General features: G+C 35.0%; 4 protein-coding genes across 6 annotated transcripts in view; 3 read left to right on the plus strand and 1 right to left on the minus strand.

The window, feature by feature from the left end:
* The window catches only part of LOC105161677 (syntaxin-132), a 7,658-nt gene extending 5,827 nt beyond the window's left edge, over window positions 1–1,831 (plus strand). The window contains exons 11-13 of the mRNA XM_011079451.2: window positions 188–268; window positions 1,268–1,333; window positions 1,445–1,831. Of these exons, the coding sequence (XP_011077753.1) occupies window positions 188–268; window positions 1,268–1,333; window positions 1,445–1,618 (321 nt within the window). The 3' untranslated portion in view covers window positions 1,619–1,831. The remainder of the gene's footprint in view (window positions 1–187; window positions 269–1,267; window positions 1,334–1,444) is intronic.
* On the minus strand, window positions 2,344–5,959 carry LOC105161796 (probable glycosyltransferase At5g03795). The gene is made up of 3 exons (XM_011079610.2): window positions 4,346–5,959; window positions 3,103–3,670; window positions 2,344–2,898 (listed from the first exon to the last, which is right to left on the minus strand). The coding sequence occupies exons 1-3, from the start codon at window positions 4,785–4,787 to the stop codon at window positions 2,409–2,411; spliced, it is 1,500 nt and encodes a 499-aa protein (XP_011077912.2). The 5' UTR covers window positions 4,788–5,959; the 3' UTR covers window positions 2,344–2,408.
* On the plus strand, window positions 6,108–8,542 carry LOC105161678 (protein-lysine N-methyltransferase N6AMT2). Its single transcript, XM_011079453.2, has 4 exons — window positions 6,108–6,545; window positions 6,982–7,140; window positions 7,780–7,861; window positions 8,231–8,542. The coding sequence occupies exons 1-4, from the start codon at window positions 6,201–6,203 to the stop codon at window positions 8,380–8,382; spliced, it is 738 nt and encodes a 245-aa protein (XP_011077755.1). The 5' UTR covers window positions 6,108–6,200; the 3' UTR covers window positions 8,383–8,542.
* LOC105161679 (rhomboid-like protein 15) lies at window positions 10,270–18,030 on the plus strand. 3 transcript variants are annotated; one of them, XM_020693697.1, is made up of 13 exons: window positions 10,270–10,416; window positions 10,877–11,042; window positions 12,755–13,058; window positions 13,485–13,517; window positions 13,608–13,699; window positions 13,807–13,880; window positions 14,999–15,093; window positions 15,189–15,258; window positions 16,715–16,899; window positions 17,227–17,320; window positions 17,413–17,469; window positions 17,549–17,623; window positions 17,698–18,030. In XM_020693697.1, the coding sequence occupies exons 1-13, from the start codon at window positions 10,393–10,395 to the stop codon at window positions 17,701–17,703; spliced, it is 1,275 nt and encodes a 424-aa protein (XP_020549356.1). In that variant the 5' UTR covers window positions 10,270–10,392; the 3' UTR covers window positions 17,704–18,030. The 3 variants fall into 3 exon arrangements, with proteins under 3 accessions (XP_020549356.1, XP_020549355.1, XP_011077756.1); XM_020693696.1 differs by having other exon boundaries at window positions 17,704–18,030; XM_011079454.2 differs by having other exon boundaries at window positions 17,269–17,320; window positions 17,704–18,030.

Here is an 18,407-nt window from a genome sequence, read left to right on the forward strand (position 1 = left end):
CATTCCTGCATTTATCCCAAACTTTCTAAACATATCGAAAAATAAGTCAAGAAGTTTGGGCAGGGATTTTCCCATGGTTACTTGGCTGAAAAGCAGCAACTCGGTTGCAACCAGAGCTGTGCTAGGTTTCTGCTGACTTCTTCCATTTTGCATAATAGTTAAATAGCTCTATTATATTTGTTTGCAGGTAATGGACACTCTGGCAGAAATTCAAGAGCGACATGATGCAGTGAGAGATTTAGAGAAGAAGCTTCTAGATTTGCAACAGGTATAACAGCTTACTCGATCGATATTCTGTGTACTCCAGCTATGTGATCCTTTTTATTTTATTGCATAAATTTTGTTTAGCTAGTAGGTTATGTTGGGTGTTGAAATGAGTCTTTTGGCTTGGCAAATCTTATTATTTTGCTTAGAGCATAAACCTTCATTACAAATTAAACCCAAGAATGACTTGTGTAGTGAAATTTTTGGTATCAACCTGGTAAAATCTATTGTTCTTCTAATAGATTTGGCCAATTGTTGCAAGTCCTAATTAGTTGATAAGTCTAAGGGAGGATTGCCTGAGCCAGTAACTTGTCTCTGAAGAGATAATAATGTATGTATGAGTATGAGCTGCAGATAAGTATGTGTTTTACACATTTCAACTGTATGGGAGGTCTCAATCAAGAATTCAAGATACAGATAATAGGAAGGTATATTATTCATCCATGCCGATGTATGTGCCTTCTCATCTTCTGAAGTAAGAGTATATGATGGAACATTAGCATTTCTTTTGCCTCAAAATTATCCACCTTAAAAAGGGAAGTCGATGACATTCATCTAGTTCATATGTACTCTGCTCCTAAAGTTTAAGAAGTTAGTGTTATGAGATAAATACTGAGGGCAAGATTGATGGAATTTTAGCATTTCTTTTGCCTCCAGATTGTATCCACCTTAAAAAGGAAGCATGTAACATTTATCTAAGTTCACATGTACTCTGCTCCTAAAGTTTAGGAAGTTAGTGTTATGAGAACACAAGTTTATTGCACTACGTGATGCTCTTCTATTTAGATAGATTCCTACCTGAGTGGGTATAAGGCCTATTTCTTGTGAAATGTATTGCAGCAGAACTTGGAACGATGTCTTGACAGTCCATGATCAGGACTTAAAAATGTTTGACCTTTTTGACATTCATTGAGTTATTATAATCAGAAAGGAAAAAGAGGTACAATATGGGGTTGGTGCAGAAAAGGGGTGCTTATTTTCTTCATTATATTGTCTTGTGCAGATATTCCTGGACATGGCTGTACTGGTGGAAGCTCAAGGGGACATGCTTGATAACATAGAGTCACAGGTAAAATATACTGATGATCTATTCCTGCCAGCAGATTTCGTTGTGAAACAAGTGCGTTTGGTGGAATTCAATCAACGTTTTCTTACAGATACTTCTCTGTAAACTACGCAGGTTTCATCAGCTGTAGACCACGTGCAGTCTGGGAATACTGCTCTTCAGAGGGCAAAAAGTCTGCAAAAGAGCTCCAGGAAATGGATGTGTATAGCGATCCTCATCCTTCTCATTATTGTTGTTATCATAGTCGTGGGTGTGCTTAAGCCATGGCAGACGAAGAACGGGGCTTAGCTCTCCACCAGAGTGTATGTATAAATACGAGTTTGCTAATGGGAATTGATTTTCTTTCAACAAAATTTCACAGCTATCCTTTTTTCTTGTGCATTGAGGACTTGGGTTTTTAACACCCACTTGTATCGATTGATTTGTGAACTTCTAGCAGCAGATTGTGTAATTTACGTCTAGCTGATTATGCTTATTTGCTTTAGTTGGGACTTTGGATGATACCTCTATTTATGTATATACATTTCATTTTTTTATTATTATTATTATCGTTATTATTATTATTATTATTCCCAAGATAGATAAATTAAAGGGTAAATTTGCTGTTGTTGTGTTCTTTCTTTGTAAAAAATTTAAAATTGGGTGAGGTGGATGAAAAGTTTTAAAAAAATTGCAAAAAGAAGTCATCCACTTAGTTTATACATTTTTTGTAAAAAGTTTTAAATATGTCTATAAATTATAATTTATAGTCTTCAACACATTTTGATCAGTTTATAATAAAAAATGAATGAAAACTTAACGAATTGGGATTGTTAAACAAAAGTTAAAATCAGGTATATTGATAATTTTTTAAATAACGAGGGTTATTTCTCCTTGTTGTTTTTTCAAATAATATTAAATGTTAGGAGAGCTCATTGTAATTTATCCTAAATTAAATATGTTCTCAAATTCTGAAATTCCCCATCAAATGTATATGGAATAATTACATTAAAACCTCCTAAAAAATAGCTAAATTGTGCAAACTATCCTTATTTTTTGAATAATTATAAACTAACCCAATTGAAAATTCTAACAAGAATCAGTATTGAAGAACTATTCTTGCATGACTTCTTCGAAGCCATAACTCATACATAACCATGTGAAAAGCATCAAAATCAACAGGCAAATGATGCCACTGAAAATGTTGCTGCACTCTCATTACATTGCTCTGTAACCTCAAGTACTCATTGTAGCTTATTTCTTGTAGTATTTTCTTCAGCAATGGGATATCCATTGTTGAAACAACTACGGAGAAGCTGTTCCAGTTCAAGATGTCAGCGTAAGGGAGATCATAGTGATCAGCTAAAACAACAGGCACACAACCATAGTACAAAGCATCTGCTATGCGTGCCGTGTTTACCTCAAACCCTTTGGCATGAATGCAATACTTGCTTCCCAATAGGGCTTCTGAATACGGTGTTTTGAGACGAGAATGGTGGACTGAGATCTCACTGTCATTCTCCCAAACTTTCACCAAAAACTCACGAACACGAGAGTTCATTGCTCCTGCATAGAAAGCGAGGTTTTCCCTGCAGAGCGATTTCAAGAATGATCAATCTTGTAATTATGTATGAACATTGAAGAAAAGGCGGGACGGTTTACATGCTATGATATTCAAATATATTACAATAAAGAGAATTGAATTTAGCCGTGTGAAGCAGTAACTCAAATTTAAGCAGTTGAAGTTGCAGAATAAGCAAGTAATTGCACTACTTGATAGAGAAAACAGCTACCTTTCTGATGGCAAACGAGTTGGAGGCTTCCCTTTTCTAGGCCAAATCTGAGGTATCGATGCGTCCTTATGAGAAACATAACCAGCCAAGAAATAGCTTGACGAACAAACAACTTGAATGGCATTTAGTTTAACTTCTACTGCTTTCTCCATTGCTGACCTTCCCACTGAATGGCAAGCAACATAGAAATGATCGGCTCCACCGCTTCTATTCCAATATGGGTAGCTAAGGCTAATGTTTCTAATATAATTTCTGATGAAATTTTGAATCCCACCAACCCCTACCCTCTTGTCGTGCCTCAAACCAGCAATCGAAAAGGGCAGGTAGAAAAGGTCTGCTTCCGAGGGGTTGTCTGTGAGGAAACGGCTTCTGAATAGTGCTTTCTTGAAATAGCTCTCACTAGCATAGTTGCCCCCTGGTTCAGACTCCACCGGCAGCAGCACGTTAGCAAAGGGGTCGTTTTTCTTGTGGGGATATGCATATATTTTCAGGCTTCTCTTCATTTCCTTGTACTCTTCCATGAAGAGATCTCTGTCGTGGAAAACATTGTCGTATTTGTCATTGCCACCTAAACCAGAACCAAGAAACAGTAGTTGAGTGATTGTTTGAGGTTGTATTCTTTACTCACAGTATAATCAGATGCATGATTATATTTTGAGTCTCCAGTGAGATAATTTGATCCATAATTGATTTGGTAAAAGTCAATACATAAATTTACTAGGTAGCAGAATTAACAGGTTTTCAACTGTTCCATAGTTTTCAAGTGTATGCTTCACCAAGCATCAGAGCTGCCTATTCTTGACATATGCTGCAACTGCAAAAACGACGATGAAGTGAAAGAAACCACGAAAACGACTTCCCGGACTTTTCAAAACAATAATTTGATTCATAGTTGATCACTAGAAGTCATTGAATTATTTTAGTATAAAAGATAATCTATCTATACTATCCAACACAAAGCCAGTCAAATTATCCTCCCTTTCCAGGAAGCTGCCTAGAGCTTACTAGTTTTTAACTGGTCTATAGTTGTGAATAACTGATTAAAAAATTCCAAGTGTAGGAAATTTTTAACTTGTTTTGACCAAGCATCGGTTGCCGCCTATTCTTGACATACGCTATAACTGCAGAAACTACAAACAGAACAAATAAAACACATAGCCGTAGATTCTTCAACTCTGCACATAATTGCTTAAGCCTGTGCCAAAATTACCACGTTGAGCATACATGTGAAAGATTTTCTTACCCGTTGAGCTCACTTCGACTATGCTTTCAGGCAACCGTCTGTCAAGATCACCCCTGCTGACACTTGGTGGTGAAGGGATTTCACCTACATTTGCAGGTTCTTCAACGCCAATGCTTATGTTACTTCTGTTTCCCAAAACCTCTGTTGGTCCTTGAGAAACAACAGATGGAGTGTTAAGGTTTTGTTGGCTTGCAACACTTACAGTGGTCTGAGTATTGATTCTTGAGTACTCAAGAAGTGGATTTACATAGACTTGGGTTATGCCAGGATGAATGTGCAGTTTTGAAGTATAAGCTATGTAGAGAGACAGGAAAATTGAGCTTGTGAAAGATAGGAAAACAGACAGAAAAAATAAGCCTCTGCATGAATCTGTCAGCACCCGACGAGCAAAAGACGTGCTAAAAGAGATGAAACGAGCACTGGACGCTGCCATATCCGGCATCAGACGGAGAACTCACATTAAGGAAAGAGCCCAGGTTTCAGAATAGTCTTTAAGGAAGAATAATGTTTGGTAGTAGCATTATCTCCTTCTTGATCAGCTTTTACTAGTTTAAACATTGTGTCATAGTACACGAATAGCATACGAGGATGTTAAGAGATTATACAATTCAATCACCAAGTCCGACAAGTAATCCTTAAAACAACCAAGTCCAAATGGGAATTAGGACAGTGTTGTTTGAAGTTGAAAATGATACAGATTAGAATAGTATATGGGCGACTTTATGCTAGAATTTTATTCTGTTTGCTGATGTTGTTTGGCTGCAGACATAAAAAAAATTCCTCCATGATTGAGTATATGGACTAGCCTAATGTTGACAGCTCTACTAATTCTGTGACTTAAACACGCAAATATTATCATCACTTCACACTATAATATCATCATATTTTGATGTAACGAATCGGTGTTGTGTGCTTTAGTATCTGATAGGTGGTTGGAGGTTATGTGAGTTGCAAGATGTTGAGTTCATCATTGGTGTAATTTACAGAGAGATTATAAGCTATTCATGTAAGTAGCAGCCCAATTTAGACATAATTGTTAAACTATATGTATGATAATGTCGTCGGTCCATTTCAAGAGATCATTATATGTATTTTAATCCAACATAATGCAATTTTTTTATTTAATTACATGGACACCCTTTAAAATTATATTTAATCACAAAATATTTTTATTTGGTACCCCTATAATTCGACCCGTCCAAAAAAGACCCGAGTAGCCCAAAATTAAGAAGAAAACTGTGCAGGTCCAAAAACTCTCACTCTATTATTGCTTTATTTGTATTCATATTTGCCCATCCAAATACTAATTTAAGCGTTGGCGTACTAATATTTTTTTTGCAAGTTCTTGGAACCGAGACCAGAAAATCTTAAATTATTTTGAGACCAACATTTTTTGTTCACATTGCAAAATTACAAATGCATTCTTTGAAGTATGTTAGTGTAACATACTTAGAGGGTATTTGTGTAATTACAACTAGAACATAATTTTTTTTTGCGAAAAAACTTACCAAATAATTTATAATATCTTATAAAACAGTCACTGCTCACTTGCCCCTACCAAGTTGAGGTGGATCCATTTTTGTGAGATTGAGAGTAAATTTTTCTCTATTTTTTTCAAAGCAGAAGGTTGAATTTCTTTTCTTTTTTTTTTTCGATAATTTGATATTTGAATTTTGAAATTCAGTAAAAAGAAATTCAAAATTTCAAATAATATAATCCTTAATTTATTTTCGTAAAGGTTGCATTTAATATTTATTTTTCCCCTTGAAACGAAATCCAAACACGCCGTAAAGAAACCCTGAATAAACCTCTATTTCGTTTTCAATCCACCACCCCCAGGCTCTGTTTACGGAAAATGACGTCAGCGGAAGGAAGCCTCGGAAAAGAGCTGGAACATACGCCGAACGGTGCCGTAGTTGTCAATGACGTCAAGGAAGACGATGAAGATGATGTTCCAATGCTAAGCTCTCAAGCTCTGGAGGCGCTCAAGGAGTTCCTCACCGAACAGAACCGGGAGCTTGAAGCGGCGGATGATGTCGAGGAGGTGGCCCTGGTGGCGGAGGACTGGCGGCTCAGCCAGTTCTGGTACGATCGTCGTACAGCCGAAACTATCGCATACGAGGTCGCGACTCTCTGTCAAACGCTCCCTTCTCCTCGCGTTTCGTGCATTGCTTGCCCCACTCTGTATGCCTATCTCAAGGTGATTGATTAATTTGACTGCTTCGGTTGTGTACTCGAGGTGCTGTGTTTGCAGAAGAATGTAGAATGTTCAGTTCTGTTTTTGTTTAGGGTATGTTTACAGGTGTCTGATTTTGCCTTTTATTGGAATTTGAGAGAAGTTTTAGGGTTTAACAGGGTCCTGTTATGAAAGCGCCACGTATAATAAATGCTTCATTATATTTCATCAAGTATTTCTTTTCTATATTTCAATTTGCTGGGATCATTGTTCTTGTTTTCTTGCTTTACTTTTCCTAGAGTTTTTGAGTTCGGTAAATTAGGATCTCATGATTTATAACTCATTTGGAAAGTTTAATCACAATGGATTTGATGCAGCATTAACTTAAAATCAGTATTCCCTGACAGTGTTTTTCGGTATTTTTGTAATTTAACCGCATGTAGTATATTTAAAATTTCAGAAAATTGTTCCAGAAGTGCCAGCCCAGCTTCTTGAGTATGATAAAAGGTTTGAGCAATATGGGACTGACTTCACACTCTATGACTACAACCAACCTGAGGATATCCCATCTTCGCTGAAGCACTCATTTCCAATTGTAGTTGCTGATCCTCCCTACCTGGTAAAACTTCCCTTTTCTAGAATCATGATTTGATAATTCATAAGCACTAATTAGTGGACTTATTAATATATTGTGATTTAATTGTTCAAGAAAATTTATCTATCAAACTAATGGGTGAAATTTGTAATCAAGCTGTTGTCAACTTGATTGTACTGTGAGCATAAATGAAGCCTATTTGCTTGGATTCATGAAATATGCATTAAAGGATGTATGCAACCCTCTCGGGCCTACATAATGAAATGTGCCATCTTTAGTTAAATGATTTCCTTCTGTAAATACTAGTTTAATTCTTTCAGTTTGAATTGCAATTAGATTGTGGATATGGATGAAGGCTTTAACAGGATTTTCATTTCATGGTGTGACTGCATGCCATGTGCTATAGCGAGGATATGTTTCTGCTACAAGTAATTATGATTAGGGTCTATTTTCTCGTGGAAACCAGGTTTAAACAAACAGGAATATTTCATAATTGAATCATGTCGTTATCCTGTCACAGAGTTGCATTTGGACCAGTATGGTTTCTTTAGATTTAGCGGATGACACGTAAAATTGGATTCCTAACTGGCTGGGCTGTAAGTTATAGACAAATGCTTAACCGTGACATGGATTCAACTGCTTGGTTCATGGTTTTGTTGCCAGAGCAAGGAGTGCTTGGAGAAAGTTGCTGAAACAATTAGATATTTATCCATGCCAGGAGAATCTTACCTACTATTACTCACAGGTAGACTTCTACTTTCAGTCACTTCAATTACTGTTTTCAGATGAGGAAAATTGTCTAGGCTTTCCATAAATATGTAAGGAGTTCAAGCTTAATAATCACTTGATCTATTTTTGTTTTTTGGTCTCACAAAAAATTGAAGTCAGAATATACTGTTTTTCCTGTGTAAGAACTTATACCATACCTGTTGACTATGGCATCTGAAAAGACTTGTTGTGTTTGGGTTATGCTAGTGCAAAAGCAGCTCAAAGAGCACCTCCTTTGAATACCATCTTCTCTAAAAAGTCATATGATGCTACCATAAAAAATGAAGATGATGGAAATGTAAAGGTGCCATCGTTTCAACATTAGTCAGTTTCAACGTTTTTGTAGGTGAGGTGCAAAAGGATTTGGCTGCAAAGCTTTTAGGCTTGCACCCATGTGGTTTTCGACCTCAGCACTCGAGCAAACTTGGCAATGAGTTTCGGCTTTTTACCAGCTATGATCCTGGGGCAAGGCTCAATGGGTGGGAGAAAGAATTTTAATGTCTTTATGCTTCTGGATATCACAGATGTGTAAGTCGAATCAATTGCTGTTTAGCTCTGTAACAACCAAGGGCCTATATTTTATCTGAAAGGCTGGATTGTTGTTATATAACTGTATCTGGGATAAGCTTCCTAGTCAAAGTTCTTACTGTTTCTTATATTTATTTCTTTCCCCCCACCCTCGCTCCTCCAACGTGACTCATTGTCTTGTCTTTTTCTTTTGGCAAACTTTTTTAGTTTGTTGTCGCGTTAAACCTCAACCAATTAAGCCAGTCCCATGAACTAGCTAAGAATTGCTTTGCAGTTCATTTGAAGGTTACTCTGGAATCAAGTTTTGTCTCCAAGGTTGGGATTGAGCTGTTAAGCTCAAACCTACTCAGAGTAGGATCGAGCTATCTATAGTTCTACGATGCTTCAAGGGTACAGCTAACTTGAGGTAGAGGGAAATAAAAGGGCTCATATTTGTTTTTGGTAGGGATCAGAACTAAAGGTATACTTGCTTGTTACAAAACAAAACATTGTGGCTTGTGCCTAGTTTGAAAACATTTTCAAGTAGTCTGTTTTTTCTTTTTCTTTTTTTGTTTTGCTCCACACACCCGCAGACACCCAGGGTTTTAACCAAGCCTAGGGAGACTTTCTTGCAGTCTTTTTAATGGATTCCAGGTTGGGTATGTTTGTAAAGTTGTATGTTATTTAAGCAATTTAAGGTTGAAATTTAAATTGGTATGTTAGGATCTCATGTAATGTGTGGTACATTCAAGTCTCATTTCAGTTTAGGTTTAACCTCATTACACGGTGCACAATTCCAACTGGGAGAAACATTAACTCAACTTAGGAAAATTACATGTTAAAAATGGGGGCCTGAATTATACAATTACACAGATGTTACAACCCTCTACTGTACATCATCAACTCTTGGAATGTTGCATTTAGAGTCACAAGAATGTGACTCCACATAAACAACCTCAAAAAGACAAAAGCTTCAACCTCTTAGATTGTTATGAATTATAGCTTTAGGGAGTGGAAACGGGACTTATATATAGGAAAGTATGTTAGATTTAATGCACTTCACAGAATCATTTTGGACTCATATATTTACTGTAAACGACATATCATGTAATTTTGTGTCCCGCTAACAATGTTATTTGAATCTTTATTCATCATATTAGCGGTGGCAACATATTATCTTTGTGTGTATATTATAAATAATTTTTAAAAATTTTAAAATATATTATAAACAAAAATATATATTAATCACAAATCACATTTTCAGAAAAAAAAAAAAAAAGAAAACCAATTTACGTATTATCCACACAGTAAAATAATTAGTGTATTGGTATTAAAATGATATAGAGCCACTTTTGTTAAAAAAAAATTAAGGTATAATGATTATATGTAAATTAATGCAACAATGTTACTAATCTTCATTTATGAGTATATAATGTTATATAAATATATATATATATATATATATATTAGTACAGATATTGATACTACATTAACACAATAATTGAAAAAATATTTATATTGAATTTATGATTGAAAGAAGTAAATATCTATACTTTTGATCGATGTAATTAGTAAAACTAATGTGTGTGGCCCACTCAAATGGGAGTACGCAATTAATTAAAATTTTAAAAGATTTTTAAAAATATCTTTTTGATTAAATAAATTAAAAATATTTAAAGAAAGAAGCATAACAATTCAACAGTGACGAAACAATTCCTTGAGATATAAATATGCATAACTATAGCAATATTGAGGATTTTCTCAAAAATAGTTTCCGTTCTCAGAGAACGAAAATTATTTGTTTGGTACATTAGTTTCTTTTTTTTTTTTTTTTCTGAAGAGAAGTTTGGGACATAAGTTAAACAGAAAGAATAGCAACAAACCCATACCCGCGTATTAAATACCCGACCCGATCATAACATCCAAAAAATTCTCTCTGGAGTTTCCGAATCAGAATCTGAGAAACCTTGGCAGCGAGTTCTCGAAGACATCCGCAGCGAGATGAGATCAAACATTGTGTCAGAGGTACCGACTCTTCCTTCTCACCTCCCTTCTCCATGAAATGTATATACACACTACACCCATCTACTTTTAACTACTTGGCAATGTGCAACTAGGGTTTCTAAATTTCCAGGGTTTAAAGTTAGTTGAATCGGTTTTAGTGAATTAATACCATGTGATTAATAAGGAAATTCACTATCTAGTTTAACAAAATTACGAGATGTAATACATACTATATTCTTTAGCTACATTTCGTGCCAATTTGGAAAAGAAAGCTCTCTTTTAGGACAAATTTGATGTTGGGTTTTTATGCAGTCTTACTCATTTCACTCTGTTTATCATAAACTTTGGAAATGGTGTTGTTCTTCTCGTTTTTTTACCAGTCATTCGAGTACAATTGTGAGCTCTAATTTCAGTTATGTGGTGACAAATCTGCTTTATTTAGTAGTGGAATTTGAGTTGTTTCAATTGTTTGTATGTATAGGCAGGGCTGCCAACTAGGATAAATCAATGGTGGGAAGGCATTCCTTTCGTTACATCGGCGATAGTGATTGTTTGTGGAATCATTTACTTGGTCTGTTTGTTCGTTGGGTATGACTCCTTTGTTGAAGTATGCTTCTTGCCTTCGGCTGTTGTTTCACACTTTCAGGGTAATTTGTTCTTCCTAACAAGGACATGCAATGTGCTGTATTTTGTTGTAGAATAAGTGCTCTTTTCTCGCCATATCATTAGTCAATGCTTTCAGCCTGGGGTTGTATTGTTTTATTTACTTTGGTTTCAATTTTCAAATCGTTTCAAATTGAAGGTGGGGTCTATTTTGAGTATTTGTTAGGCGTGGTGATGTTGGTTGTTCGTGCATATAAAAAGATAGTTTCGCTTATGGGTTCATGATCTTATTTGTTTAAGGATATTATATGTAAGTCATAATTTTCAAGGATAAGAGCAAACATTAAGCAAAAAGAACCTTCTATTACTTGGAATTTCCTTTTCGTATAAACCAAGTATACCATGAACCACCTGAAAAGTTAAAGAAATTAATTTTATTTGCTGAGAAATGTTAGTTGGAGTTGGCATCTTGATTCGCTAGAATATACAATCATGCATTACAAATAATAATGAAATACAAACTGCTAGGTTGATTGAAATGCTGTAGACCTATAGTTTGATAGAACGCTAAGTTGAACTTGAACCCAGTTGTCATTTTATATTAGGTAATAAAGCTTTACTTCTCATCATCTACATTGTGTTCTATATTTAATTTAGTGATTAAGTTGGTAAGTATGGAAACTTACAAACATAAAACTATAATTCATAGCATTGCAACTGCTGAAAAAAGGGCTTTGGTGGATGAAGATGGAAATAGAATATGTATTATGACTTCTGTTGACTGTATTATGAATTAAAGATGAAGGATACTTGTGTTGTAGATTGGTGGGACGAGATTTTCACATGATGGTTTGGACCAAGAGTGATGTCTCATTCTCTTGTGACAATCTTGCATTATTCAGGATTAAACATAACTGTAAGATTCGGCAGGCAGAGGTGTTCTGCAGTGAAGTAATAATTGGTGGGATTGTTCTTTGACAAACTTTAGTTTCTTCGGAAATTTTACTGAACATTCAGGACAGAAATTTTCAATGTTTCAGTTGACAGGTGCTGATGCAAGCTAGAATTTGCTTCTGTGCCTCACCTCTTTGTAACTACAGGGTTTTCTGCAACCATAAAACGCATAATTTCGTTAGTCTTGCTTGTGGATTCGGATAAACTCTTGCCCCAATTTGAATAGCCAAATCTTTTTGTGGTTCTCTGGATATGAATTTACTTTGTTGATCAAGTTAGTTGAAAAGTTGCATCATGTTTTAATGTTGTGTTGACAATCCAAATGCAATATGTTTGCCAAAGTTTCTTTTTTCCTTTTTTTTTTGAAGTAATGCCATTTCCTCAGTGCTCTTTCTTTCTTTTCTTTTTTTAAAAATAAAAATTAAAGAAGTTCTTATTTGTTGTAAATATTCTTGTTATTGGTTAGAAAAGTATAACATATTTCGTGGGACAGAAAGAGATTGATCTTCAGTTGAGAATAGTATTGAGACTAATAGATTCTTGGTGGTAATTCAGTTCTGGCTGGTCAAGAAATCATCTTAATGTTGGCCCGCCCATCCTTCATGTGCTGAATCATGCTGAAAACATGTACTTTTTGCTTTCTAAAGGAAACTTGTGCTAATAGTATTGCCATTTACATTTTCTCTTTCCTCTTCTGCAGTTTACAGGGCTTACATCGCTATGTAAAGGAAACTTGTGCTAATAGTGTTGCAATTTATATTTCCTTTTCTCGTGCTTATATTCTTTATCTCTTCTTCTGCAGTTTACAGGGCTTACACTGCAATTGTTTTTCATGGTTCTTTACTACATGTTCTCTTCAACATGTTGGCACTGGTTCCCATGGGCTCTGAGCTGGAAAGAATTATGGGTTCCATCCGCTTGTTCTACATAACAATTCTACTGGCCACAAGCAATGCCATACTTCATCTTCTTATGGCGTTAGTGGTAGCTCATAATCCATTTAGTCCTGATCAGTCTCTCATGAATCAATGTTCAATAGGTTTCTCAGGGATCCTGTTCTCTATGATTGTGATAGAGACAAGTCTTAGCGGAGCCCAATCTCGGAGGTTTGTTTTGCTATTGGTTACTCAATAGTATTACATTACCCTGCATTTCATGTCTATTTCTATTTATCTGTTGTTGCTATGAAACTTAGGCCATAATATATGACCCATCTATATTTCATACATGGAGGTTCATATGAGAGTTGACTTGAAAAGTGAAGAATTTGCATATTTCTACACGATAGCCCTCAAAATAAATGGTTGAAAAGTTAGTGTTACCACATTTTAATTGATTCGATATTTTTGGAAAAAAGTTTCAATTAGGAAATGGGAACCTAACTTTGGGACATCCTAAAAAGAAAGTAGGAGCAATGAGCTTAGGAATGATGGGGTATTCGTTTCCTTCTATTTGATTGACATTTTATGATACATCTGATATATTTAGCTAACATGAATTGCGTATTCATCAAATTTTCCCTTGATCCACAGTGTCTTTGGACTGTTTAACGTGCCTGCAAAATGGTCAGTTTCCTTATGTCCGAATGCTTTGCTTACTTTTGCTGAAGGTTTCTCCTAAATATCTGTGTTTGGCACTTTTCTTACAAATTTCAGGTACGTATGGATATTGTTAGTGGTGTTTCAGCTTCTTATGACAAATGTCTCATTACTTGGCCACTTATGTGGTATTTTGTCGGGATATGCATGTATGTTATCCAACTCTCTTTAGATATATTCTATTTGTGTCCAAGTTCCCTTTCCTTTCTACTTTTGGTCAGTGTTAAACATTGTTATTCACTTTTATTTGTACCAGATACTTTTGGGCTGTTTAATGTCTTGATTCCTGGGCCGTCCTTCTATTCATCCATTGAATCGTCCTCTTGGCTTGTAAGTGTAATTAGAAAATTAGTTGCAGAGTACATAGCTCTTTTTTTCTTAACCTCCTGTTTTAAGGATTTGAGAATATTATGCTTTGATGTAAGAGTAGCAAGGACCATAAGCTGTACTTTTTGTCTGTTCTCATATTGAAATGTAAACTTTGAGTTCTGTTTCATGAAAAATAATTTATTTCTAAGATATTGTAACTTTGAGCTCAATATTTGTTTGGTATGTCAAAGAGATGTTGCAGTCATTTGGGATGGGGCCTGCAACATTTGAATTTTTCTGTATCAAGCATTTTACTGCACATGAAATATATGAAAATAGGCACTTTTAAGTTTTAAGATCCATCTCTCTGTCCTTGCCCAATGACTTTACCTCCCTTTCTCTTTTGTTGCTGGGTTGAGGATTTGCATACCATTGTGTCTGTGTGTGTCCTTTTCTTCCTTTTCTTTTGGGTAGGGGATCTGGTTTTGGTGAGGCAATTTCTTGAGAATATTTTTCGGCCTCTATAAGCACCTGTGCAAAATTGGGTGGAGCTATGACCAATTTTTCCGAGTTTTTTAGTCGTTGATTGGCAGCGGAATACAGTAATTGGAAATCATGTAGTCTTAAACACTCTACCAATGTGAAAAAGTTTGAACAAGAATTTTTAAATGCAGCAGACCCCTGATTAAGGCTCTTAGGAGAATTTTCCCAGACGGGTAGGAGAGAAAATGATTATCGAAAATTAGGAATAGTGTAAAGCACTCAGCAAACTGCATCTTACATTTACTTTGAAACCTTGAGAGCCTCAGTAAACGCAAGATGCAGTGGCGGAGACACCTTTGAGAGCCTCAGCAAATGTTCAATGGAACAGAAAGCTTGTAGAAACTTTAGGATATGCGTGTGATGAGTTTCGATCTCCTCTTCTGCTGAATTTTTTTCATTTAGATGAAAGATTGGAAAATGGACTCTTTTGAAATCAATGCAGGGAAGATGGATGTGATTGCATCATCCAAGTGTATGGAACAGTGCTTAGTTGTTATTCATGTCAAGTTTTCTCCTCTTTCTGCATAATTGTATTTCTTGGATTGTTGTAGTTTTACATGCATTGCAAGTATGGAACCTTTTTCTTCTTCGTGCAGTCTACCTGTGTGAGGAGACCTAAATTTATAATGTGCACGGGCAGCAATACTTCTGGCCACATTCCCACATATACAAATGAAACCACCACTTCAAGGTAAATTCTGTATATTTGGACTACATCAATGAGTCACTCTGCTGACCTTGGAACTTTTGCTTTATGTCTGATATCCTTGCTATTTTTCTCTGAAGTGGATTATTTTCTGGAAATATGTTGAGGAATTTGTCTTCTTGGATGCCACAAAGAGAAAGTCCTGTTCAGGTACAAAGTTGGAGATAACTTTTTTTTCATTTTCCCCATCTCCTTTTCTTTTGTGGGTGGAGAGAAATTGGGTTTGAGATTAATCAAATTTACCACATTGGATTAGTTCAAAGGAGAATAAGAAAATGCAATGGAATCTCATATGTGTTAAATAAAATTTTAGATATTGTTCTAATACCAATCCATGAACTAAAATTTGTATTGCTTTGAGCTCCTTGAAAAAAATTATTGCAGCAGCTGTATGCATTTACTTTTGGCTTAAATTTATATTAGTAATCCGTATCCGAGTTTTTCTATTAATATCACTTTGGTGCTCGATTAATTATAAATGATTCAAGTAATACCCCAGTTTCACCAGTGAATCACTTTGTTACCTATGGATGTTTTCCATTTATATTTTCTATTATCTTTTTATTTAATGACCATTTTATTCTTATATATTAAAATACCAAAGAAAAATTTGTATAAATTTCTATCAATATATATTGTCCTTATGTGAACCATTTTACTCTCATTTTTTACATTTGATTATTATACATAGATAATAATAATATTTTTGTTATTTCGTTACTTTCCACTAACTTTTTTTGTTTATGAATATTTATAAGATAATGCATTACTTAGTAATTAATTATATTAGAAGTAAATTCTGCATTGCAACCTCATAGAAATTCAATTTGCATTTTGATATATGAAACTTTATAATCTAAAATTTAAACTTTTGCAATCAAATTTTAATATCTCGAAGTACCTTCAAGGATAGATAAATGTTTTTTTTTGTATCTTTATTATATTAGAACAAAATTACTGCTTTAAATCTATTCCTTGAGTGGATAAAAATAGAGGAATAAAAATAGTAGAAAATATCAAAATAATGAAAATATAATAATCTTGATAAGCAAATATCAAATATCAAAATGAAAGTAAAATCGTTAAAAGAAGGACAAGATATATCAATAGATATTTATGCAAATTTTCGTTGGTGTATTTATTTTTCATTTTAATATCTAAGGATAAAATGGTCATTACATAAAAATAATAATAGAAAAATAAATGAAAAATATTAATTGGGTACCAAAGTGATGTTACTTGCGATACTCGGGCACCAATTGAGTTATTTGTAATTTCACAGATTAGTATCTTTACATTAATGACAAGCTCAGGGACCAAAATAAATTTTAGTTACTTATTTTATTTATGGCTCTTATCAAAAGTTATTTTCTTGACTGAAAGTTTTCTGTTTTAACCAAATGCTTGTTCATGGATTATACCATGTTGTTGCCTGACCTAAATGTTGTTAAAGATATTCAAGTAGGCTGCCTTTATTTAGCTGAATTATAGGGAAGTTGTATAGTTAATATGTTGAAGAGACAAAATTAAGCTTCAGCTTATAGTGAATAGAGTTATTGTACCCAGTTAATTTTTGCTGAGCAAATATACTGCTCACTGCATGCAGACTGGACCAAACAGTGATAGGTTTCCCGGGAGAGGAAGGACACTTGGTTCTGGTGCAAATCAAGCAGCTCCAACTGCAATATCTGATTCTGGTTTACAGACTAGACTTCTTGATGATGTTGACAACCTGGATCAGGCATCACATCCGGCAACAATTGGGGGAGGGCAGCGTATCTTGGATGGGAGGTACGCTCATGAAAATGATATTCTAATAAATTAGTAGTTTGCTAGTATGTCATTGTTTAGCTGCTTGGCAATCCCTACAATATTGAAAATGAACAAATGCTTCTTTATCCATTCTTGGAAGCTTCAAGAAGTTGTAGTTTCTTTCTGTTTTATCTTCATTGCAGCAAGGCAGTTGTAAGTGCACATGGGCCTTCAATTATTTTAAGCACTCAGTTTCCTATCATTGCACTACCAGTATCAAGAAAGAAATAGCATACAGCACATTTGATACAAGTGACAGGCTGAGATGAATATCCAACTGAATTTTTTGATTTCAAATAAGTGCAGTCTGATTGATGGTTTCATACGTAGTTTACTTCTGCTTTTCAGACCGCCTGTACAAAATAGTGCACTGGCCCCTACCAGAATGCAAAGCAATCAGGTTGAGATATCTTATAATAGTTGTGAATTTGTTCCGTCTCGTATTCCTTTGATTTTCTCTATTAAGGTTTTGTAAATTGTCTTCTAATGTAGGGTGCCGTTGCATCTGAAGATGAAGTTAAGAAACTTGTCGCAATGGGTTTTGATAAGGTAAAAGAAAAAACTAACGCATCCCAGCTTACTACTGCAGATCAACACTGAGGCATTACTTTGATTTTTGTTTTCCCAGACACAGGTAGAAGTAGCAATAGCAGCTGCTGACGGAGATCTAAACGTTGCAGTGGAAATACTTATGAGCCAGCAGGTATTCATCTCAAACTCACCATTCTGTACTAACCTGTAGCTTTTGATTGAGTTCTGAGATCTTCATTATATCAGGGATAGACGACAAAAATTACTCGCCAGAGCACTCCAAATCCAAAACTCCAGCGTGAGAAGAATTTCTGACAACTGTGTTGTATACTTGGAAGGTAGTTGCCTGAGAGTTGTATATACTTCAAACACAACCACCTAACACTACATGTACTGTGCTCTTTTCCCCGTCATTTATGTAGAGGGTTGACTTGTAAAAGTCAAAATCTCTATGATATAGAAAGCAGAATATCCATCTGTCGATGATAAAATGGAATTTTTTAGGCGAAAATAGAGAAAACCAATTCTAACCATCTCCTGTATTTTACTGTAGATATTATACTTGTGCAAATTTTCTTCCAGAATCATAGCAAATCGAGGCAATGACGTAATATTAGTAAGGCGACCAGTATGAAGATAACTAGGAAGACAAACTCCGCCTGGATACCAAGTTTTGTTTATGGCGGCAATATGGTATTGTTTGTTTATGCACAACAAAAGCTTACAAAGGATGAGTGGCTCTAAAATGGCATAGTAGAATTACAGCTGATATTCGTAGTGAAGCTGGATATCACAACAAATGAAATAAAAATCTCAATTTCAAGTCATTCTCAACTTTATTGTGAAAAAGGTATTTTGATTGATGAATATCAAAGTTTTAGTAAGAAATTGAAGGACTTCTTTGGATGATTAAAAAATATTTTAATATGATATCATTTGAAATTTTTCTCTCCCAT

This window comes from Sesamum indicum, linkage group LG5 (assembly GCF_000512975.1).
Source record: "Sesamum indicum cultivar Zhongzhi No. 13 linkage group LG5, S_indicum_v1.0, whole genome shotgun sequence".
Classification (NCBI taxonomy): Eukaryota; Viridiplantae; Streptophyta; class Magnoliopsida; order Lamiales; family Pedaliaceae; genus Sesamum; species Sesamum indicum.

Excerpts from the sequence above, each read along its gene's own strand:
- LOC105161796 (XM_011079610.2), bottom strand. The coding sequence starts at position 4,787 with ATGCCGGATATGGCAGCGTCCAGTGCTCGTTTCATCTCTTTTAGCACG. Across the intron at positions 3,671-4,345 it reads AGTCGAAGTGAGCTCAACGG|GTGGCAATGACAAATACGAC; the intron begins GTAAGAAAATCT and ends GTTCTGGTTTAG. Across the intron at positions 2,899-3,102 it reads ACTCGTTTGCCATCAGAAAG|GGAAAACCTCGCTTTCTATG; the intron begins GTAGCTGTTTTC and ends ATCGCTCTGCAG.
- LOC105161678 (XM_011079453.2), top strand. The coding sequence starts at position 6,201 with ATGACGTCAGCGGAAGGAAGCCTCGGAAAAGAGCTGGAACATACGCCG. Across the intron at positions 6,546-6,981 it reads CTCTGTATGCCTATCTCAAG|AAAATTGTTCCAGAAGTGCC; the intron begins GTGATTGATTAA and ends TTAAAATTTCAG. Across the intron at positions 7,862-8,230 it reads TTACCTACTATTACTCACAG|GTGAGGTGCAAAAGGATTTG; the intron begins GTAGACTTCTAC and ends ACGTTTTTGTAG.
- LOC105161679 (XM_020693696.1), top strand. The coding sequence starts at position 10,393 with ATGAGATCAAACATTGTGTCAGAG. Across the intron at positions 13,518-13,607 it reads TTTAACGTGCCTGCAAAATG|GTACGTATGGATATTGTTAG; the intron begins GTCAGTTTCCTT and ends TACAAATTTCAG. Across the intron at positions 13,700-13,806 it reads TATTTTGTCGGGATATGCAT|ATACTTTTGGGCTGTTTAAT; the intron begins GTATGTTATCCA and ends TATTTGTACCAG.